The 25,779-nt window shown below is 38.8% G+C and overlaps 1 protein-coding gene across 1 annotated transcript in view; it reads left to right on the top strand.

The window, feature by feature from the left end:
- Positions 1-25,779, top strand: part of LOC124795380 (rotatin) — a 395,098-nt gene that overhangs the window by 306,595 nt on the left and 62,724 nt on the right. The window contains exon 25 of the mRNA XM_047259395.1: positions 13,384-13,634. Within this exon, the coding sequence (XP_047115351.1) occupies positions 13,384-13,634 (251 nt within the window). The remainder of the gene's footprint in view (positions 1-13,383; positions 13,635-25,779) is intronic.

The following is a 25,779-nucleotide window of genomic DNA, read 5'->3' on the forward strand; positions in this document are numbered from 1 at the left end:
TTCAATCTGAAGTTCTGTTGTTAACAGCAATCAGATTACATGTACCAATTCTTGAATCTTGTCCGTGTCCATATCACAACTATATACAATGACTAACGATCCCTCACAGCTAGCTAAGGTGCAAGGTGATGACTATCACTGTGGAAGACTAGAGCACTATGCAACATTTTGAAGTGCAGTGCAAAGTGACTCTCAATGCGACATACTGACATTAGCTTGGAGGTCAGCAGCAGCCTATATGCATGCTGCCCAGTGGGCGTTATGGCCGCATAGCCTGGAGGCATGTCTTGGTCTTCTCTCGTCACAGTCATTCCTAGCTCCTAGTGCCAACCGGTGTGCTGGAGGAGGTGTATGCCACCACATTCCCCTCCCCCCCCCCCCTCCCCCCTCCTCAAAAAAGCCACTCCGTTGTCATGTACTGGAGATACGAACAACAATGGGGGGAGGCAAGAAGCTGGACAGAGAGATGAGCTGGGAGCCGGAGCTGTGGAGAATGGCATACTCACGGCCGTACCCTGCCATCTGGCTTGTGAGAGCACAGGATCATTCTCCCGTAAACACTGCTCAGGATACATGTCCAATTCTGGGGCGATGTCGACGACGACGGAAATGGTGGGTCCAGGTCCATCGGGTCGGAGAGCAGTGACAGAAGATGCGAGGGCATGACGTCCATTGGCTCGTCCTTGGGTTCCTTGGCAGCAATAGTGGGCAGCTGCAAAGGCCACATGGTCACGTGAGGCTGAGAATCTGGGGGAAGAAAAGCAGCAGAATCACAAGGCAAACGACAAATGCGAATTTGATTCTGATGATAGTGCTGCAAAAACCGTCAGGACCTGCAATTAGATACATATATGTGCCAGTGCATTTCTGGATCTCACCTTGCTCCCAGTGCTGATGGCAGCCAAAAACCCTGTAAAGAACAAGATCACGTGGTGCAAAGTATACTTACGGACCATTGGTGGCGCCAAATGCTGCAGTGGGTGGAGCAAGTGAAACAGCATCCGATGGCGGCGGGCATGCAGAAGTTCTACCTTTGATGGTACATGGCATGGGTGGGAGCTGTACCTGTTCCTGTGTGTGGGAGGTGCAAAGCTTGGCCATCTGTTGTTTAAAAGTGCAAACAAAGCATTCCGCTTCTGGCAGGAGATGAAATGGAGCACTTGTTAGATGACGAACGCTATTTCAGTCACAAAACTGTTCAAAGTCATGTGACATGAATGAGGTCCGTTGTCTGTAACAGTGACTTCAGGTAATCCTTCATTGCAAAAAATTGAGGACACTTGAATGGTGCTACATGACATGGTAGAGTTCGTAGGCAACACAAGTGGAAACTTGCTAAGAGATTCTACCACTATGAGCCAACGAGTGTTCCAGAATGGTACTGGAAAGACTGTGCACTCATTGCCGTGGCAGTTGAGTCTTAGGCCAAGCTGAGAATGTCTCTGGTGGAATGGATTGGTTTTCCGCAAATATGTGGCACTGCGACATGATCTGTTCAATGTGGGCATCCATGCTCTGCCAAGTACAATGCCGGTGTGCTAACTGTGTAGTGTGAACAATTCCCCAATGTCTGTGGCGAAGCAGTAGTAACAAATCCTTTTGCAACACTGTGGGAATGAGCACATGCAATTGTCCACTGGCAGATTATACTAAAATTACACCTTATTGTACTGAAAGGTTATACTGACGAGTATCGGTGCACCACTGAGTTAATACTGTTCAATGAGCGAGGCCAAGAAGTACAAATGTAATGCAACAAAATCTTCAGGTCAGCATCCACTTCTGTGGTCTGTGCAATTTTTCTGTAATTTGTTGCAAAAGATTGCAGCAATTCAGAGTCCTGCACATCGGTCTGCCAGTAAGATGCAACAGAGGAATCAAAATCAGAGTCGGGGCCAATCGGAAGGTGAGAAAGGGTGTCAGCATTGCCATGCTTTGCTGTAGTTCTTCTAACGATGTCTGACGATAAGAAGCGATGTGAAGTTGGATTGCAAAATTCACACCCCTCTTACATCGGTTGAGTTACTTGATCTGCACAGACAATCTTCTTCTCTGGATAGCTGGCTACGTCAATCACCAAAAACTTCTGCTCCGAAGAGTACTGTTGTTTAACGGAATTTATCACTCACTCTCTCTCTCTCTCTCTCTCTCTCTCTCTCTCTCTCTCTCTCTCTCTCTCACTCACTCACTCACTCACTCACTCACTCTCTACTCATTAAGTAAGTGGATACTTGCAGAATACTTTTAATTTAGTCTTGGTATATTTCAACTTCCACAGCAAACAAATTCTCCACTTCTCACATAAATATTCGAATGTTTGCAAGCCAACTGATTCGTCTAGCATTAGACTCAATTAAATACTTTTACAATAGCGTAGTTTTTACAATCACATAATTTATGAACATGTCTTGCTTCTAGCAAGTCCAACACATGAAGTGCAATTAACAAATTTTCAACTGTTCTTCTTTTTTCTCGTTACAAGAGTCAACGATATAAAACACCATAAGTTACATATTACTCCTTGTTCTTCCCATACGACTTCCGTGGCCTGAGCGGCAAACACTTGCCGATGCCGTTCAACCGTCGCATCTACCTTGTGCTCATGACTCCTTTCCAGCCTGCACACACAAACATGTGTCACGCAGTATGTATATTCTCTCACATTTATTTTTAAAATATTGTGTGTCCGAGACAGTAGAAGGACGAGCGGTTCTAGAATTTACGCCGAAATTCTCGAAGCACTACATATTCCTCCCCTCAGCTCGAACACGCGATATTTTATACATACTCATTATTTATATTAGTATTACATGTAATAACAATTCATATTTCAAAAGTATGCATTCCACATTTTTTTATTAACTGTGCATAACCCTTTTATTTACTATTTAGCTTTTATTTTTTCATTTTACTTTGATTATAAAACGGGAGTATTTCACTCAATGTTTGAGTCAATTCTTTTATATCTAGGAGTTATGGGACTTAAACCTTTGGTTTCCGATCGTAAGCTGCAGGTGTTCGTGACACTTTAGTATTTTACTCTTGTACTGCTTCTTTAGTACGTAATAGTCTCATTAATTATAGACTGTTTGTAGTCCGGAGGAACTCTGGGCAAATGAAAGTGTTCTGCTCGACACTTGTAAACTCACATAAAACATAATAATGCTAGTGGAATATAGAATTCAAACTCATCAGAACAATTCCTACAAAATGTGTGACTTCTGCCACGATACTGTCCTTTTCCCCTAGGATCAGCACCAATACCTTACATGTGTCTTGACCCAATGAGTACACTTCCTCCATCCATTCCAGTAGGTATGCCCCTTTATAACAAATCCCTATTCTTCAGGCCACAGGTCGTCCTATCTTTGTGTAAGTATGCCTGCCCTAAATCCTTAGCAAATGCTGGGTACGCCCCCTTTTCCTTTATGAGTAGACATCATGGTTCATTGCTCTAGTATACATTTTGTGGACACTACAATTAAATATTTTCAGGAAAAAATAAAAATCTATTTCACTCTACAGACTCACTTCTTAACACTTCTTTTAATACCCTAGAGTCCTCCTCTACTTTTCAACTTCTGTAATCCTTAGTAGATACTATGTGTACACCTTATGATCAAGTCCCACTACTGTATGACTCATCACTCCATCAGAGTATTTGCTACACTGACTTTACTTAATTAAGCATCATAATTAACCACAATCTGACTTGCATTCTCCTTCATTACTCATGCCTCCATCTTATGTATACTCATAAAATCATCATACTTTTTCTATACTTACACTTGATGGTTCGTACCTCTCGAGAGGTTTCTAGATAGTAGTTTCATTGTTTGCGTACTTGTATATCTTTGTGTGTATGATGATGTGTGTTTTTGTAGCCTGATTCTTCGGCCTTCTTATCTGAAGATAAGTTGTAGGTTATTGGAAACCACGGATAATATGAAGGACTTCTGTGACAGAAGTAGATGAATATGGAAAGAGGGGAAAAATAGGCAGGTACTCAAAAGAGAAGTAAGGAAGGAAAAAATAGAAATGGTTGCTAAGATCGAAGAAGAGAAAGAAGATAGCCCCAAAGACACGAAAACCTTCCCAGCTCCCTTCCCCAGTATCCCTACCTCGCCGGTACTTGAGCGAGAAGCCGGAGGAGGTATGGTGTTAAATTGTCTCCTACAGAATGGACATTCCCACTTTCTCCCTTGAGGTCCCCAAAGAAAACATTAGCAACCCCTATGGAATGGCAAATGGTGAAGAATCAGTCACACTTGTTTGCGAGGGTTGTTTGAAAGGTGTGGTGTGTTTTCTGTGTTAGACATGGTATACAGGGTTATTACAAATGATTGAAGCGATTTCATAGCTCTACAATAACTTTATTATTTGAGATATTTTCACAATGCTTTGCACACACATACAAAAACTCAAAAAGTTTTTTTAGGCATTCACAAATGTTTGATATGTGCCCCTTTAGTGATTCGGCAGACATCAAGCCGATAATCAAGTTCCTCCCACGCTTGGCGCAGCATGTCCCCATCAGTGAGTTCGAAAGCATCGTTGATGCGAGCTCGCAGTTCTGGCACGTTTCTTGGTAGAGGAGGTTTAAACACTGAATCTTTCACATAACCCCACAGAAAGAAATCGCATGGGGTTAAGTCGGGAGAGCATGGAGGCCATGACATGAATTGCTGATCATGATCTCCACCACAACCGATCCATCGGTTTTCCAATATCCTGTTTAAGAAATGCTGAACATCATGTTGGAAATGCGGTGGAGCAGCATCCTGTTGAAAGATGAAGTCGGCGCTGTCGGTCTCCAGTTGTAACATGAGCCAATTTTCCAGCATGTCCAGATACACGTGTCCTGTAACGTTTTCTTCGCAGAAGAAAAAGGGGCCGTAAACTTTAAACCATGAGATTGCACAAAACACCTTAACTTTTGGTGAATTGTGAATTTGCTGCACGAATGCGTGAGAATTCTCTACCGCCCAGATTCGCACATTGTGTCTGTTCACTTCACCATTAAGAAAAAATGTTGCTTCATCACTGAAAACAAGTTTCGCACTGAACGCATCCTCTTCCATGAGCTGTTGCAACCGCGCCAAAAATTCAAAGCGTTTGACTTTGTCATCGAGTGTCAGGGCTTGTAACAATTGTATACGGTAAGGCTTCTGCTTTAGCCTTTTCCATAAGATTTTCCAAACCGTCGCTGTGGTATGTTTAGCTCCCTGCTTGCTTTATTCGTCGACTTCTGCGGGCTACGCGTGAAACTTGCCCGCACGCGTTCAACCGTTTCTTTGCTCACTGCAGGCCGACCCGTTGATTTCCCCTTACAGAGGCATCCAGAAGCTTTAAACTGTGCATACCATTGCCGAATGGAGTTAGCGTTTGGTGGATCTTTGTTGAACTTCGTCCTGAAGTGTCGTTGCACTGTTATGACTGACTGATGTGAGTGCGTTTCAAGCACGACATACACTTTCTCGGCTCCTGTCGCCATTTTGTCTCACTGCGCTCTCGAGCGCTCTGGCGGCAGAAACTTGAAGTGCGGCTTCAGTCGAACAAAACTTTATGAGTTTTTCTACGTATCTGTAGTGTGTTGTGACCATATGTCACTGAATGGAGCTACAGTGAATTTATGAAATCACTTCAATCATTTGTAATAGCCCTGTATATGTTTGTGCAAATCATGGTTTAATCTATAATACCCACCCCTTCCAAAAATTTTACAAACCCTCCCATATACATCACATTTCATAAAAGGTATAAAATATTCTATACCAAATAGAAAATTATACACTACTATAAAATAGTTGTCTAGTTAGTCACTTTATATTATCTTTTATACACACATGAAATCCTCTATTCAGTTTACGTCGTCTCGACATAACTCTGTTTAAATAGTACCATCATATTATACTTTTTGCTAATATAACATTTTATTCATTTCATTTCATGTTTAGAAATCACTGTTCATTTGTAATTCTCTTAAGTTTTCTACTTGACTGTTATATCTGCTTTCCTACACACTAAAATTATAGAATAGTTTAAGATTTAAGAGAATTCGGTGCAGGAAAATTATCTTGAAAGAAACACCCTAAACAACTCGACATCTGATGGTCGTCACTCCGCCCATTAACTCAGAATGTTAACGTCTCTGGGGGATAAATGTGACTCCGTCTGGATCCCATGGATCTGATATTAACTTCACTTGCGCAAGTGCAAACCAGTACTTCTTATGAAATTTTATGTGAAAGTCTTCCCACGACAAAACAATCACCACTTTACTAGGCAACATAACATCAGGTAAAGTTATTGTATTTTCTACTCTATCCTGGTTAAATTTAAATCCTTTCCATACCTCTCTCGGTATTACTAAACTCAGAAGATAAAACAGGAGATGCGCTCTCAGAGATTACTCTCGCGGCAGCTTTTCGGTCTATCATCTCTTCTACCTGTTCCTCCAGGCTACTTATATTTTTCATATCTGAAGTTGCTTGCTTCTCTTTAAAGTTTCATTTCGTGTTATCTATTCGAGTGTTAATGCCTTCAATTTGCAAATGGACTACTGGTATTAACTTGTCCTGCTTTTCAACATTTTCTTTTTAGGTATGCAATCTATGTTTTACAGCATCAAACATAACATTACAGACACTCTGAAATGATCCTAAATTTTCACCAAGTTCAGTTTCTACAATATTATATTTATCTTCAATATCCAATTCTAACTTTTTAGCTAAGCCCCGAAATTGGTTACTCTGTGTCCGACTAAAGTCAGTGAACAGTTGGTTTACCTGACTCTTTAACGAACTAGTTAATTCCTCTTTCAAATCTATTTTAAAATGTTCTACTTTAGTTGTTAAAGTGTCAAATTCAGTCTTCAAATTTCCCATACCTTCACGTAAATTACTAAAGTCTTTACTTTGTGAATCTACCTTAGCTATTAACAATCCTAAAGTTTCATTCTGAACATCCAATTTATTATTTAATAGAGTAATTATTGAATCTAATTTAAGACTTTGAGCATTTTAAGTTGTATTTTGATCATCCAATCGAGAATTTAAAGTTTCATTTTGAACATCCAATTTATTATTTAATTGAGTATTTACTGAGTCTAATTTAAGACTTAGTTCCTTTCTTAAAGCCTCTGAATCTTGATTAAATTTAATACCTCAGACCAGTCAGACACCTCCTTACTCACTTTCATTGCCGTGGCTGGTTCTGAAGTGTCCCCAATTCTCTGTGTATTATCCATATTTCTCTTAGTTTTTGATCTAGTAATCATCAAAAAAATTCTACATTGAGTATAATAACTATACTAACAGACTATTATTCAACAGTTTCTTTAACTTTACACTCCAACTATTATTGTTTTGCACTCACCCGGCGTAGAGTTCTAGCTGCATTGGTGAGCAGATGCATAATCAGCGCTGGTGAACAGCACTGGGCGGCATCAAATGTTGGTTTCAGCGTTGGAATCGGCAAGCATATGTGGAATCAGCACTGGTGATCAGTGACTGGTGCCGGCATCGTTGGACTTAGGCTGGTTTCCACATCTGCATCCCCCACGATGTGGGTGAGAGCCGCTTACTCCCCACACCAGATCTTCTTCGAAGAATTATTCTCGTCGTATTTCTTCTTAGTCTAATACATCAGAATCTTCTCTCTTTTCTTTTACCATAATATATTTCTTACGTCTTATCTTTCATTGCATTTATTAATTCTCACCATTTGCACTATTAAGCCGAATCAAATTCCATGAAACAGTTCTCTTGTCTTGTTATGTCTGGTTGCTATGACAACACATTATATCTTCTGCTTTGATTTCCTCTCAAAACTCCCATTTTTTTGAGTCCTTTTCACTGGTTGCCATGTTCAAACGTTGTCGATGACCTGGAGTGTGATGCAAAATTGGATTGCATGCAAAATTCACACCCCTCTTACATCGGTTGACTTACTTGATCTGCATAGACGATCTTTTTCTCTGGATAGCTGGCTACGACAATCTCCAAAAACTTCTTCTCCGAAGAATATAGCTTGTTAACAGAACTCTCTACTCTCTACTCTCTCTCTCTCTCTCTCTCTCTCTATCTATCTATCTATCTATCTATCTATCTATCTCTACTCATGAAATAAGTGGTGGATAGTTGCAGCATACTTTTAATTTAATCTTGGTATATTTCAACTTGAGCGGTACATGTAGGAACTGGCTTTGACAGATGACACAAGGACTCCAGAGGCTTTTGATCTGTCACTAAATAGAACTTGTGACCAAACAGATAGTGATGGAATTTTGTCACACCATACAGAATAGTGAGAGCTTCTTTTTCATTCTGTGAATAATTGCATTGAGTTTGAGTTAACAACTTTGAGGCAAAAGCAATAGGTCTGTCTTGTGCAGCAATTCTTTGTGAAAACACAGTGCTGATTCCAGGGAAAGCTTCTACTTGCAGTATCACTGGTTTGGCAGGATCAATGTGTAGTAAACATTTGTCACTGAGAAGGCATTTTTGAGGTTCTGAAATGCGTCATGACACTCTTTGGTCCATACGAAGCGCACATTTTTCTGACGCAGTGATGCAATGGGGCCACAATCTGTGAAGCATTTGGAATGAAATGAATGCTGTGTGTCAACTTACCTAGCATGGACTGCAGTTCAGATACATAGTGAGGAACATGCAGGTCACAGATTGCAAGCAAATGATGTTGGAGAGGGTGCACACCCTGACAGTTGATCTCATGACCTAAATACTGTAGTTCCGCCTGAAAAAAGTCACACTTTTTGAGATGACACTGGAGTCCTGCATCTTACAACACTCAAAAAAGAGTAAGCAAATTAGCAATGTTTTCCTCTTTCATATGACCTCGCCTGACAATATCATCAGGGTAGTTCGAACAGAACAGCACTTGAGCAGTCACTGTTCCAAGTAATGTTGTAAAATGGCAGGTGTGGAGGCACTGCCAAAGGGAAAACGCAGATACTTGAACAGGCCTAAGTGTGTAGTAACAGCCAACACTTTTTGTGATTCTTGATTAGATTAGATAAGATTAGATTAATACTAGTTCCATGGATCATGAATACGATATTTTGTAATGATGTGGAACGAGTCAAATTTTCCAATACATGACATAATTAAGTTAATTTAACAACATAATTAAGTTAATATAACAACTTTTTAAAAAAAAAATTATATTTTTTTGTTTTTTTGTTTTTTTTTTTCTTTTTTTTCTTAATTTATATCTAAAAATTCCTCTATGGAGTAGAAGGAGTTGTCATTCAGAAATTCTTTTAATTTCTTCTCAAATACTTGTTGGTTATCTGTCAGACTTTTGATACTATTTGGTAAGTGACCAAAGACTTTAGTGGCAGCATAATTCACCCCTTTCTGTGCCAAAGTTAGATTTAATCTTGAATAGTGAAGATTGTCCTTTCTCCTAGTATTGTAGTTATGCACACTGCTCTTACTTTTGAATTGGGTTTGGTTGTTAATAACAAATTTCATAAGAGAGTATATGTACTGAGAAGCTACTGTGAATATCCCTAGATCCTTAAATAAGTGTCTGCAGCATGATCTTGGGTGGACTCCAGCTATTATTCTGATTACACGCTTTTGTGCAATAAATACTTTATTCCTCAGTGATGAATTACCCCAAAATATGATGCCATATGCAAGCAATGAGTGAAAATAGGCACAGTTAGCTAATTTACTAAGATGTTTATCACCAAAATTTGCAACGACCCTTATTGCATAAGTAGCTGAACTCAAATGTTTCAGCAGATCATCAATGTGTTTCTTCCAATTTAATCTCTCATCAATGGACACACCTAAAAACTTTGAATATTTTACCTTAGCTATATGCTTCTGATTAAGGTCTATTTTTATTAATGGCGTCACACCATTTACTGTACAGAACTGTATGTACTGTGTCTTATCAAAATTCAGTGAGAGTCCGTTTACAAGGAACCACTTAGTAATTTTCTGAAAGACATTATTGACAATTTCATCAGTTAATTCTTGTTTGTCAGGTGTGATTACTATACTTGTATCATCAGCAAAGAGAACTAACTTTGCCTCTTCATGAATATAGAATGGCAAGTCATTAATATATATTAAGAACAACAAAGGACTCAAGACCGACCCTTGTAGAGCCCCATTCTTGATAGTTCCCCAGTCTGAGGAATGTGCTGATCTTTGCATATTATGAGAACTAGTGGTATTTGCAAATAAGCATCATGCAGATCTCTCTTAGAAAAGTAATGGCCTGTACCAATCCTGTTCGTAAGTTCCTCATAGCGAGGCAATGGATAAGTGTTCATTATTGTGTGTGGATTGACTGTAGTTTTGAAGTCAACACAAATGCGAACGTGACGCGAAGGCTTGGGCATCAAAACCAGTGGACTTACCCTGACTAGCTTGTATCGGAGCAATCATACTATTGTCTTGCAATTATTTAATTCACTGGCTACTTTGTCTCATAAAGCGGTGGGAATGGGCTGAGCCCGGAAAATCGTAGGCTTTGCATTGTCTTTCATGGTAATGTGTGCTACAAAATTATTAGCTTTTCCAATGCTATCAGAAAAGAGTTCAGGAAATTCCTTAAGCAAACTAACTAACTGTCTTCTGAATTAAAAACAGTCACTGAAAGTACCTTGTCTTGGATGCTAAGGCCCAACAAGTCAAACGAATCTAAGCCAAAAATAATTCCACGGCTGTTGATTGCAGCATGATAAATTTCACCATCCTAGTGTGAGATTTGTAAGTGGCAGGCAAACTACACTGTCCAAGTATTGGAACTTCCTGTCCATTATATGCAGTGAGGTCATGCTAGATTTTGACAGGTGTGGTGAGCGTAACTGTTTGTATGTGGCATGATTAAGCAATGTTATAGAAGCACCAGTGTCCAGTTGAAAGCCAACACGATAGCCAGCAATTTGTAGTGTTACAGATAGTTGAAATGGTGTCACACTGCACTGGGGTTAGATGAGGGCGCAACGTTACTTGAATTACTGCTAGAACCAGTAGTCGGTTTTGAAACACTGCATTCACAGAATGTGCATGAGACCAGTTGTTGTGAGAGTGGGCAGAATTGGTGTTCTTTTGCCGTTGCAAGCAAACTGCCTGGACATGACATTTCTTTCCACATGAGTAGCATGTCACGTTGCCAGACAGGCAATCTTGCCACTTATGGCAAGCAAAACAGTGAGGACAAGACTTCATTAGATTTACAGGCCTGGCTACTTGTTTGCTAGGCTGTCTGCACGCCTCTGTGCATGCCCATTGCGGCAGCTGAGGGGGGGGGGACATGGGCAAGAGGAAGGACCTGATCAAATTTATCAGTGGCTGTGGCATCAGAATCAAATTGTTCTAATATTTGCAACACTCGATGGAGCAAAGGATCTGAGTACTTGAGAATCTGTTCTTAATTCTGCTATCAGGGACTATGTATGTGATCACATCACAGATCATCATGTCACTATAAAAGTTGCCACAACTACACTTGAATTTACACTTCCTAGTTAGGCCCTGTAAGTCAGTATACCACTGACAGTACATGTATCTTGGCTTTTTCTTAAGAGAAAAGAACTGAAATCTGGCAGCCGCGACCTGAATCTGCTGCTTGTAATACTGACTTAATGCACCTAGTATTTCATCATAAGAGAGTGCGTCAGGATACAACATAGAGAAGAGCTTTTGAATTAAGGAAAACACAGGAGGTTCCCACGACAAACTGGAAACAATGAGATTTCACAGTACCGTGAATTTGATGGGCTCGACAGTGGGTCTGGTACTGGGTGAGATATTTGAGCCAATCCTCTTCTTTTTCATCGAAGTGCCGGAATGGTTGAATGTTGTTTGGTAGCACTTGTTGGATTGGTTGGTTGGTCAGTTGGGCAGCCGACATAGCTGGTGGAGCAAGAAATTGCTGTACAGTGGACAGCAATGTGGCAATTTGTTGGTTCTGAAACTAAAAAATCTGATTTAGCTCCAGAGCAGGAGCAGTCTGCGGCTGAGGCGCAGGGGTATTGGGTGCAGGGGGACGGGGTGGGTAGCCATTCTATCGCTAAAAAATTACAGCAAAATATGAAAAGACAAATAGAGAATCAAAATCTTCAAAGCCTCTGAAAGGAGAAAGAGATTAGTCCTGCAGCTCCCCTTTTGTATATATGCAACAACAAGAACAAACTAGCAAATAGAATCTTTGTAATGACAGCTCCCCCGCAGCAACCTAGGACACATTAAAGCAAACAAAACTCATTGATCAAAGCCGTCGCCACTTGTGGCTGTGCCCTCTTGTAATGTTTTGTGGTTCCTAGCTGGATGAGGAGAGGGTGGTATGATATGTGGGTGGCCGATTTCATCTCACTACAACACAAAATGCACACATGGTTAAAATACACTTTATTACAGGAACTGATCATGTACTTAACTTCATTTGTGTCCAATATGAAGTTCTGTGGTTAACCACAATCAAATTACATGTACCAATTCTTGAATCTTGTCCATGTCCATATCACAACTATATACAATGAATTACGTTCCCTCACAGCTTGCTAAGGTGCGAGGTTACAACTATCACTGTGGAAGACTAGAGCACAATGCGATGTATTGATGTGCAATACGAAGTGAGTCCCGATGTGATGTACTGAGATTGAGAGATTGAGACAGCTCGGTCCGCAGCAGTGGCCTGTATGCACGCTGCCCATGGGCTGTTATCATCGCATAGCGTGTCTTGCTCTTCTCGTGTCATAGATGCGCCTAGTTCAGCGCCTGCTATACAATGTTTTCTAGTGCCGACCAGTGTGCTGCCAAAGGTGTATACCGGCACAGATAATAGAGAAGATCAAAACATGAGCATGTGCTTCATCATGGGTTCATACAGCACGAGCAAGTTTATCATATGAACACTCATTGAACTCCAACAGCAGTGTTAAAATACTAGGTGTTTGCAGTCCAAGAAAAGTCGGTCAGTATTGCTTCATCCCATAAGCATGTCGTGAAAGGACAATAATGAGAAAAAATGAGAGAGATTTCAAGTCATTTGGAGACCTAATGTCAGTATTTCTTCCTTCCTCTGTCCAAGCATAGTCATGGCCTTTCAATCTTCCAGTACTTATTTCCAACTTCCCAAACTTCTTACAAGTTCTCCTATGTTCTGTGATGGATTGGTACTCCTAGGAAAAAGAATTTAGTGAAAACATGGCTTAGCCACAGTGTAGTGGTTCTTCCTAGAGTGAATATTTCTCTCTGTGATGGAGTGCATGCTTTATGACTTGAACATGACATCACAACAACAACTAATAAATATTTCCAGTGAGATCTTTTTTTCCTAACTAACCACACACACACACACATTGTTAATTTCTGTGTATGATAATTTTTGCCACAGATGAGAAAGAAGAAGAGTTCCTGCATCTTCGCGATGATTTGTGGTCCAAAGTGTTTCACTTGCTGTCAGCACTGGCTACAAAATATGAAGGATATAAGATGATTTTACAGGAATTGTTGGATTGTGGTGAAAATACGTATATTTGTGCTCTGCATAAGTGCCTGAAGATAGACTCTCCTCCAGATCTTGTGAGCAATGCCCTTGGTTCCCTCACAGCCCTTTTGTCACAGGAAATGGAAGAGCTGACCAAGGTAAATAATTACTCCTTACTGCTAGTCTTAACATTTTAAGCCTTAGATTTTCTTTCCCAGGAAAAGAAAGTAATGTAGAAAATCCACAAATTAATTTGTTTTCTTAAAACATTATGTTGAGAAATACAATATGTTAGCTCACCACTTGCCTGGTTCAGTAACCTCCCATGAGGTTCAAGATGATTATGAATGCTGAACTTATGATGAGGTTGAGTTTATGACAGCTAATCTTGTAAGTTTACATAGTCTGCACTTTGCTAAATTTATTGCAGATGAAGGAATTATAATGCAGAGTAAATTAACCAGTATTCCTTCATTTACTAATTGATTTTATGTGTTTTGTTAGTAGCTATGATCAGAATCTGTACATAAAAATTAATACATATGTAAAATAAAATATCTATGAAGGCACTTAGAGATAGCGTACAGCAAAACAGAAGGTATGTCAAAAAATCTATGGATGAGACACATGTTGCAAAATGAAACCATACTACATATGAAGACTAGAAACATCCAGAATCTTGCAAAAGATACCTGCCCTGATTCAGACAAAAACCAGAATATTACATTGTTACGTGGTCGACTTGCAATGAACGTGAGCAGACTAACAGAATTCAGATTGCGAGTATAGAGAGGTACAACAGCTTGGTCACTAGGTGGTGCCACAGTACGATCATGCTGACAACCAGCATCACCCAAGAAGAACAAGAGCAATGCTGTTAACTATTTATAACTGTAAAATAAGTCTTCAGTTCATTGGATAATCTGTGTAGGCAAAGTTAAACTAGTGGAATGGCCAAAAAATTAAATTATTGTAACCTATGGTTTACTGTTAGCTAATGTCTAAAACATTTCTATAAAGAAGAACAAAGAAACTTCTTTATTACAACACAGCATATGTACAGTAATAGAATTTGTCAAATTATGATAACAATAATTATTATAAATGGAATGAGAGGATAAATATAATAGAGGACATATTGTCACGTAGAAGAAGGTGTAATTAGATGAAGGACAAACACTAACTTTCAGCACTTGCGAATACAAGAGTACGGAGTTAACTGCCTCCGGCCAGAACACATACAGTATATATACAGCTACAGAACATTCCAGTTCAATGATTCGTGACATTTGTGGATACTTCTAGAAGGTACTCAAACCGAATATAGTAATTAAAATTCTACAGTCCAGGTGAGTTTTGAACTCATGACCCTCCATGCAACAGTTTAGTACCATAACCACTACACCACAGTGCTATGCAGCTTCTTCTGTGACAGTATTACTGAAAACATAATTACATGATTCAAACCATACATAAAAACTAATTATGTCATGAAAAATATAAATGTACAGCAATATTAAAAGAGGGATTAGCTGTACATATGTCATGTTATAATAAAGAAGTATCTTTGTTTTTCTTTATACAAATGTTTTAGACATTTGTCAGCTGTGTACCATCGGTTAAAATAATTTTGCTTCTGTTCTTCTTGGATGGTGTTGGTTGTCAGCTTGAATGTACCATGGCACCACCTAGCGACCATGCTGTTGAACCTCTCTCTTACTCACAATGCGAATTCTGTCATTCTGCTCATGTTTGTTGCAAGTCAGCCATGTAAGTATGTAATCCTCTGGTTTTTATCTGGATCAGGTTAGCAATTTTTTGTGAAATTTTGGATGTTTCTAGTCTTCATGTATAGTATGGTTTCATTTTGCTACATGTGTCTTATCTGTAATTATTTGGTGTGCCTGCTGTTTGCTATGTGTTAGCCTTAAGTGCCTCCATACATTTGTATTACAGTGTATTCACTTTTTTATATACAGATCCTGTTGATGGCTAATACCAAAACACGTAAAATGGATTAATAAGTGAAGGAATACTGGTTTCTAGTTTTCTCTACATTATAATTCCTTCATCTGTGACCAATTCAGCAAATTGTAGACTAAGTAAATTATTCACCATGGTCGCCTCCCTCCTGGATGCTTTTATGGCACATCTCTATCAGTCTGATAAAAACATACTGTATTACAAGTAGTTACTTTGCTTTTTGGAATTCTGTCTCTGCTTACATAGCTGGAGATTAAATATAATTTCCAACAAAAATGGCTCTAGCACTAGTAGCAGCTGTACATATCTCCACTGTTTTGGTAAGTTCAGAAGTGTGTGTGCAGTTCCATGTCACATGGGGAAGTAAGTCTCTTAGCTGAAATGTTCACATTGATTAGTTAAACAGGTGTTAATTTTTTAGTTTCATTCATTGTAATCAACATTTTTTGAAAGCCTGTGGCCATGTCATTTAATATTTAATAATAAAACACTGCATTAGTTATGTTCTTTTCTCGCGCATGGCACAAGGTTTTTCAGGAATTTGTTCCCATTATGAAGTGCACCTATTTACATAATATAAAATTAGTGCTGTAAGTAGTTGCACTCGATAGTGGGAGTAAATTGGTGCAGTACTTCATTTTTAAAAATTAGCTTTTAATTTCTATTATTTTCTTAAAGTGACAGTATCTGTTAACACTGTAACTTTGTGTATCGTTGTGAGAGTCAGGGGACATGAGACCATTGGTATCTCATGTATCCCAATTGCTTTTAAGATTGTTTCCTTTTAAAGTTTTTTATTTATTTATTTTTTCAGAAAAAGTTCATGAGGCATAAAAAATCCAAGGAAAAATACTGTACATAAAATCACAACTTACCTAAACATGCTATGTACAAGTTATTAATGTTTGTTTTGAATTGGTGGTGCCCAAAGAGTATACTTATTATTTATTAATGTTCATTGTCGTCTAATAACACATTTCTTTATGCCATCACTGAAACATTTACTGAGTACAGACACTTGAATTCTGCTACATTCAGCATCACATCTCTCCTTTCATAATTTTTAGGCCATTGACTTAAATCCTGCTTGCCAACATTTGCTTCAGCCTTTCATCGCTTTCTTTATCAGCATCTTCACACCCTTCTCATTCTCATTGTTAGTAAAATTAATGACATTAAGAGCAAGTTGTTATGGCTTCCTTGAAGATATTTTCTGCAATCATTTTTAGCATTCATATTCCGAAGTAACCATGCACTACTTTGTATTGGAACGTGACCATACCTAGCCACATGACCAGATTAGTTTCTGCTGTCACCAGGTAAACAGTTGGCTTTACCGAATAATACACATATTACTAATCATCAAAAACTAGAACCAAATTATTTTGATTTGCCCACATTTTAATTATGGAGTAGTGTATAATTTATCGCATGTGTCATGATAGTAATTTATTTTTGTTTGGACAATCAGTCACAGTTGTTAGACACCCCAGTTTGGCAGTAGCTTTGGATCCTACAGTAAGGAATTGTTCTACAAGCTTCCAACTTGAAGCTACTTATTTTGATTTACCTGTGTGCTTTCTGTTTTAAATTCTTAAAGTGTTTGCAGGTTTGCATGTATACTATACACAGTTTTAATAACTGTGTAGTGTTTTGTTCTGTCGCTCTGCAGACTTCCAGTGTCTTTAGTATGAATAGCCTCTGACTGTTGTATTCAAATGAAAGTTGAGTTGGTGACCCATTGCTCACAGCTCCGTGCAGTTCTGGCTTTAGTCACGCAGCTTGAGGCTGTTGCCAATTTGCATCACTGTGGGGGTCTTCACCCATGGTCAAGTGGGAGGTTGTTTGAAGGTGTGGCACACAGCAAAAGACTTTGGGGAGAGGGGGATATAAATTCTTTTTCAATGCTAAACTGGATGTTTTCATGGATGGAATTCAGATGTTCTTATAAGTGCTGTAGTTTTGCAGGTCCATATTATACAAATAACAAAAGTGTCATTAACGTACTGAATTCCATCCATGAAAACATCCACAGAGCATACTCTGTCTGAGATAAAAAAAGTCTGACAGCCATGCTGCGGCACCTGGAAACCATCTTCCATGTGAATGGATGCAGCAACTGACAGATTCGAGTGGCTTTGTGAGGCCAGAGCCCTAAGAATCACGTAGAAGAAGAAGACGAAGAGACCATATTCTGGCAATGTATCATCAAAAATTGACAGACTGCAGCAAAAACACCACAGAACACATATTTTCTGCCTGCCAGCCAAAACATAAGCTTTCTTAGGGTGACCTGGGTCTCAAAAAAGTGGGGGTGTACTAAGGTTCAGACGACAGCTGACCATTGATGAACTTGTTACTGGAAGTTACGTAATCCAGTTGATTTTGCCCCCACTGCACTCGACTCTTGTGGTTGCACATGCTGGTTTATTATGCTTAATAAGGTGTAGTGTTTCCATTTCAAGATTCCATTGGTCTTTGTCATTGTTGTTCATACATTGATGGCAGATTATGCTTGGGGCCTGAAAAATGAAGTTTTTTCACATCAAAACTGATAGCATTTATTAAATAAATGACATTTGAGCTACAATATAGCTATTGGTTTCAGTTTGTATTATTCAAATACTTAATGTCCCGCAGCTGTCCCACCATCCTTGATGGATTATCATCCACTAGGATGTTCTGTTGGATGTAGGGTGGGAATGGGCATCACTGTAGGTGGGGTGGAAAGGACCTTCCTCATTTCAGGACATGATGATAGGTAATCCAAGTCCTAACAAAATATGTGATTCAGTTATTCCAGTACAGGGTGGTATTAACAGGTTCATGGGTGGGGGTGTGTGGGGAAATGGGAAGGGGGATCTGTTTGGCTACTAGATCTTGGCAGTTGTGTCTGTCTGTGAAGGCCTTCTTGGTGTGAAAGGGATGACAGGTGTCGAAATGCAGATGCTGTTGGTGGTTTATGGGTTGAATTTGGACAGACATGTGGATGGAGCCATCATAGAGGAGATGGTCAATGTTCAAGAAGGTGGCATGCTGGGTTGAGGAGAACAAAGTGAAGTGGATGGGAGAAAGGGTGTTGAGGTTATGAAAAAATGGGAATATGGTATCTTGGTCCTGTGTCCAGATCATGAAGAGATCATCAGTGAACCTGAACCAGACCAGGGGTTTAGGGTTTGGAGGGACTAGAAAGGTTTCCTCTAGGTGACCCATAAACAGTTTGGCATAGGAGGGTGCTATGCAGGTGCCCATGGCTGTGCCATGGATTTTTTTGTATGCCTTCTCTTCAATGGAGACGTAGATGCATGTTAGGATAAAGTTGCTAAGATTTATGAGGTATAAGGTAGTGGGTTTGAATGATGTTGACAAAGGTAATGTTCAATAGTGGCAAGACAGTGAGTGTTAGGAATTATGGTGCATTGGGATGTGGTATCAATAGTGGCAAGTACAGATCCAGAAAGGAAATGGGTGGGGTTAGTGGAGAGTCTGTGTAGGACGTGGTTGGTATCTTTGATGTGGGAGGCTAGATTTTGGGCAACTGGTTGGAAGTGTTGGTAAGTGCGGCCAAAATTCTTTTAGTGGAGGCACAATACCCATCTATAATGGGGTGGCCAGGATTTTTGGGTTTGTGGGATTTGGGAGCTTGTAGAAGGTGGGTGTGTGGGGTGTCATAGGAACAAGGAGGCAAATGGATTCAGCAGAAAGGTTCTGGGAATGGCCTAAGGGTGTAAGCAGGGACTGGAGGTTATGTTGGATGTTTAGTATTGGATTTCTCTGGCAAAGTTTATAGCTGGAGATATCAGATAATTGGCAGATGACTTCTGCCAGATAGTCATTGTGATTAATAATGACAATGGTGGTACCTTCGTCTGCAGGTAGGGTGATTAGGTAAGGGTCAATCCAAATGAAGTGGTCCAATAAAAATTAAGTTGGTTACCCTTGACCATTTTAAAATATTTTAATTTTTGATATGTTATTGCCCTATAATTGAGACATTCAAAACAGTTGTTTTTTTTTTTTTTAAATTTTACCTTTCGCCTTTACTGCATGGATGTTTCAGTTTAGAGACGTTAGCAAAAATATGAATATCTCTGCACTGCACATTGCAATTGACACCGCGCGGCATTAGCCGAGCGGTCTAAGGTGCTGCAGTCATGGACTGTGTGGCTAGTCCTGGCAGAGGTTCGAGTCCTCCCTCGGGCATGGGTGTGTGTGTGTGTTTGTCTTTAGGATAATTTAGGTTAAGTAGCGTGTAAGCTTAGGGACTGATGACCTTAGCAGTTAAGTCTCACAAGATTTCACACTCATTTGAAGTTTTTTTTTGCAGTTGACATGACTGTTTTTAGAAAAGTGTCCTCTACAACATTGTCTATTACACAAAATACCCTAAATTCAAAAATAACCATTCAAACTGACCTCCCAAGTTTGATATAAAAAAAACCAAGCAGTGGTTTATGAGAGTATTTTTTCCTATAGTTACATATCATACACTACTAGCCTCGTATAGAGCAAGAACACTTACAAATGTTTCCTCAATTTTTTATGAATTTTTGAAATTTGAAAATTTTCATTTTTTGTAAAGTTTAGGGTTAATCATCTCAGGTGGGACGGAATGTAAAAATATGATTTTTGCACAGTTTGTACACCTATGTGATAGCAAAGTACTGTAAAAATTTCAAAATTGATATCTGACTGTGAACAAAAATACAAATTTTTGAAAATGAGGAGATAATCCACATTACCCTACAACTGATCTTATGGCTGTTGCCTATTCATGTGTGATATTGGTGGGATATAATCACTTATTATTGAAGTAAGGTACTGAATTACATACAAAAAGTGGAAACATCACTGAAATTAACATTTATATTATTTTGAGACACTTAAAATAAATATTTTCAATTAACATCCTTCAAGATGCAACTGTCCCTAAACCTGGTGGAGCATGTTAAGAAAACTTATTACTTCAGACAGCTTCTGTGGTATAGAAGATGACCTCCCAGTTGCTGTGGTAAGTTCAAGTACTGAAAGTTTCCTTAAAACATTTTTCATTGGTATCCAAACTTTGTCACTAGTAGATTTCTTGAATTATGTTCTTGGGCCAGCAGGGTGGTAAAAATGCACAGAAACATCATTGTTTTCCAAACTTATTCTTTCAGCCTCTGCAAGCCACCACTGTCCATCATACACACATGCCACTATGTCATTCAACATTAAAGACAGAAATGTAATTTTACTGACACAATTATCCTCATAAATTCGGTTTATGATGTTACATAGCATCAAACTAAGTTTTCTGCAATGCCAAGGAATTTTTGGAAATGCCCTGTTCCTTTTATTGCTGTACACTTTTCAAATCTGGTTTGAAGTATTGTGTCATATGCAAAACCCCTTCTTCTTTCTTGATCATAAAATAGGTAATGCCTTTAATATTATCCTTGCAAAAGACATACATGTACTGTACTGTGAGAATTTGGTCTGTGGTTGGTCTTTGTAGGCTGGCTTTACTTAATTTACGTTTTTACATTTTGTTGTACCTCCTACTCCATCACCTGCATTTTTACCATGGCAAGATGCAAAAAAGTGCCATTCAGCCTCCAACCCAAAGTCTACTTTGTGGTTGCACAGATTTGAAAAATTCTTTTTGTTCTTATACTGACTACCACTTCCATCTGAAAAGTATATCAGCTTCTCAACACTGGGAAATTTTTATTTTATGTAATTTATTACGTACTTTTGAAACACATGTACAGCCAAAGTGTTGTGCTCCAAGTAGTCACTTAGAATGCAAATTGAAGAACTGCAAACTTCATCTTTCACATTTTTAAAGTAGAGAATAAATGGATGCACTGTTTCCTGGTCATTGACCCAGTGGTATTTTTGTATTGCATCCTGAATCACACATGTAAAATTTTCTGCAAAATCAGCTGGCACTATGCATTCAGTTTCATGAAGTTGTGCTTTTTTGTCCTTCAAAAACATACTTTGGATTTTAGAAACATAGTGGTGACTTTTGAGTTTTTGTAAGTTATCAGTTGAAGATTTCAAGTGCTCTTCCTGAGATTTAACCACTGTTATCATTTCTGCCCTGTCATTAGTGACCCACTGTTTGAAGGTAATACTGTCTGGCATTTCCTCATCATATTTGCGAAACAATTCAATAACAGTTTCCTTACCAGGGCATGTATTACACAAACTCATCATGCAGTCATAACGGTTAGTGTCACAGGTTATTAAATCTAGTAACTCTTTGTAGTTAAGATAACTGAGTTTTGCACCCACAATCATCAGTTTGACATTTTGATGATATAAACAAACACATATGGAGTGTGTCCCTGAGGATCCAGCCAAAATACACCACTTATGATGGAGGTCACAAAATTTTGACCTCCCAGTTTCACATTCAGAATGAGAATTTTTGAAAGCTGCATAAAGTTCATTTAAATTTGACAGCACTAGTCATTTCTGCTTTGTTACTTTAATTCCATTTATAACAATTCTTTTGCTATCTTTGCAACCTGGGCACATTCTACTGTTTTCGTCATCTTCAAAAAACTGCTGGATCTTTTTAATTGTTTCTTCACTTATACCTACTCCTTTCTTCTTTCCTAAAACTGGCAGAATGCCTTGCTCTTTCACTAATTTTCAGGTTAGTTTAAACAAACGATGAGAAACGTTGAATCCATGAACAATTTTTCTCTTGACCATGAGTCAGGGAGCAAACTTAAAATTTTAACATTTCCTCTTCAGTTATCAGTGAACATTTAATTTTTAATTTCTCTATTAAGCTCAAATATTCAGTATCAGATGATGCTAGTGGTAGGTTTTCTTCTTCTTTAAAAATAATGTTGGTATCTGTATTATTAAAGCATGATTCCAAGTCTTTTCTAATTTTGTCTGAAATTTATTGTACCTTATTTTCAATAGCTGCTTTTCTTTTTCTACTATTTATTATTTTCAAAGCAGGAGATACGTCTAACTTAGAACAAGCAAAATCCAATATGCTAACAGCTTCCTCATTAGGAATATAAATGTCATTTACAAGGTTACATGATTCTGGTTCTGGATTCACAACAAATATTTTTGAATAACAATATGGGCACAGGGAATTTCCAGGAATCACATTACTTTTCACTTGGGAAGCTGTTTCACTCTCTCATAACAAGGACAAATTTTCAGATTTTATTTCCCTCAAACCTTTCGTAACAGGCTTTTTATGAACTTTAAGTGGATCACAGCACTTTCTTCCAAAAATTTGGTTGCAGTTCAGAATATATTTCTTCTCATGATACCACACACTGATGTTACATAAGAACTTATGCGAAATTTAAACAAAGTTTGTCTATCGTCGTCACAGTCATTGACATTTTTCAAGTTTTTTGAGACTGAACCGTAAACTGTTTTGTGACAAACTTCACTTGCTATCTGTCCAACAGAGCACTGTTCATCCATGTTATTGCATTCCAGCTAATCTCTCAAAATTAATTACAAATTACACACAGAACAAAGCACATAACACATTCTATACTCTCGATGAAGTATGTACATCCACTCTAACAGAGGTTTCAGAACAGACTGACTACAACAGTGCCACACCCAGCAATAATGTACTTCTACAGTGCCACAAACAGAAATAATGTACTTCTTTATTGACAATAAACCTAAATGTAAATGGGCTTTTTAATTACCATAGAAGAAAAGCAAAAGCTCCTATTGTTTAATATTGCATTATTAAAAATAAGTAAACTAAATGAATATTGGGTGATAGTGTTAACTAAATAAATGTCACAAATAAATTTTGTTACAATGAAACAATAAACCATTTAAATAGGCAACAGCCATAAGATCAGTTGTAGAGTAATGTGAATTATCTCCTCATTTTCAAAATTTGTATCTTTGTTCGCAGTCAGATATCAATGTTGAAATTTTTACAGTACGTTGCTATCATATAGGCATATAGGTGTACAAACTGTGCAAAAATCATATTTTTACATTCAGTCCCACCTGAGATAACTAATGCCAAACTTCTCAAATTTCAAAAATCCATAAAAAATTAAGGAAACTTTTGTAAGTGTTCTTGCTCTATATGAGGCTAGTAGTGTATGATATCTAACTATAGGAAAAAATATACACTCATAAATCACTCCTTGTTTGTTATTTTTGAGCCTGAAAAGATGATTTTTGAAAATTTGGATACCAAACTTTGGAGGTCATTTTGAATGGTTATTTTTGAATTTAGGGTATTTTGTTTAATAGGCAGTGTTGTAGAGGACACTTTTCTAAAAACAGTCACGGCAATTGCAATGTTGTAACTTAACCCAGTGCAGAGATATTCAAACTTTCACTAATGTCTCCAGACTGAAAAATTGTTGCACGCCTACAAATAAAAATGGCCACCATCCAGTAAAGCTGAAGATAAATTATTTTAAAAAACTGGTTTGAATTTCTCAAATGTAGGGCAATCGCATGTAAAAAAGTTAAAAAATTTAAAAATGGTCAAGAAACCATCACTGGACCACTTCATATAGATTGACCTTAAGGATGTGTTTTGTGGATGTGTGTGGCTGCCTTTGTGCTGCTGAAAGGTTGGTGTTCTGAGAAATGGACTTAAGGAAGGATGGTGAGGCCAAGTTGGAGGTAAGGAATTCCTGGAAAGTGACCAGAGTGTGGTTAGGTCGGAGGGGATAAGGATCACGGTTGGATTGTCATATGAACTGGGAAATGCAGGGTTCAGTTTTGGAGCTATATCACATTGGTTGTAGGGATTAATGGCGAAGAAGTGTTTCCATTGCAGAGATCGGGAGAAGGAGAATAGATATTTGACATGTACAGCATGGTTAAATTTGGGTGTAGGGCTAAAGAAGAGGCCTTTGAGTAGGGCTGAAATTGCTGTGGGGCTGAGGTTTTTGGTGGAAAGGTTAACAACAGAGTTCTGGAAATGTTTTGGATCTGGATTTAGTGAGTGTTTGTAGGGAATGTTATGGAATATGGCAGCAAGACAGGGTCTGGTTGTTATGAGGGTTTGATGAGGAGTAACATTGTGTGTAGAATAGGGATTGGATAGTGGTGCCTGAAGGTGGCAATAGGATGTCAGCAGGTTGGATAACTTATGGAGGTGATGTCTAATAATTCTCCTACAGGTGTTTGAAAGCAGGGGGTTCAGTTTCAGAGATGTATGTTGTAGAGATCAACAATAGCTCTATCTTGTGGAGGAGCAGAGGTGTGTCTGGTGGGATACCTATGCCATGGTTCTTCTTCTCCTCTTTTTTTTTCCCCAGGAGGTTTGTGATTGCTAGGGTCTGGCAGAATCTGAAAAGGTGAAGGTCGTTGTGAAAGGATGGGTGATCCCATCCAAGAGACTAACCATAAAAATTCCTGTACCTACAAACTATGCCAGAATAATCCCATCCCAGAGGTCCAGCATAGCCACCAGTCCTTGCTTAAACTGTTATGCTCTTTCCAGAAACTTTCCTCTGAATCCATTCCTGTCCTTGCCCCTATGACACCCCACACACAAACTTTCTACATGCTCCTCAAAATTCACAAGCCAAACAATGCTGGATGCCCCATTATAGGTGGTTATTGTGCCCCTACTAAAAGAATTTCAGCCCTCATTGACCAATACCCCCAACCAATTGCCTGAAATCTACACTCTTAACATCAAAGACTTTCTTCACCAACTCTTCACCATACTGACCCTTTTACTTCATGGATATACTCATCACTGGTGATGACACTTCCTTATATACCAACATCCCTCATGCTCATGGTCTTGCCACTATTGAACGCAACCTTTCCCAGTGTATTTCAGACTCCAGAGCCACTACCTCATTCCTCATACAACTTACTAACTTTATCCTTAAACAGATCTACTTCTTCATTGAAGGGATTGTATGCAAAGAAATTCACAGCACAGCCATGAGGATCCACATGGCACCCTCATTTGTGTTTCAGGTTCTCTGATTATATCTTTATGATCTAGACTCAGGGCCAAGACATCCTATCCTCATTCCTTCACAAGCTCAACACCTTCTCTGGCATCCACTTACTTGGTCCCCCTCAACTCAGCATGCCATCTACCTGGATGTTGACCTCCTCCTCTCTGATGGCTTCATCCACACGCCTGTTCACATTATACCCACCAATCACCAACAGTACCTGCGTTTTGACAGCTGCCATTCCTTCCACACAAAAAAATTTCTCCCGTACAGCGTGGGCCCTCAAAGATGCCATATTTGCAGTGACAAGAACTCTCTTGCCCAGTATGCCGAAAATCTTGCCAAGACCTTCACAGACAGGCTCTATTCCCCAGACATAGTA

Source organism: Schistocerca piceifrons, chromosome 1 (assembly GCF_021461385.2).
Source record: "Schistocerca piceifrons isolate TAMUIC-IGC-003096 chromosome 1, iqSchPice1.1, whole genome shotgun sequence".
NCBI classification, from domain to species: domain Eukaryota; kingdom Metazoa; phylum Arthropoda; class Insecta; order Orthoptera; family Acrididae; genus Schistocerca; species Schistocerca piceifrons.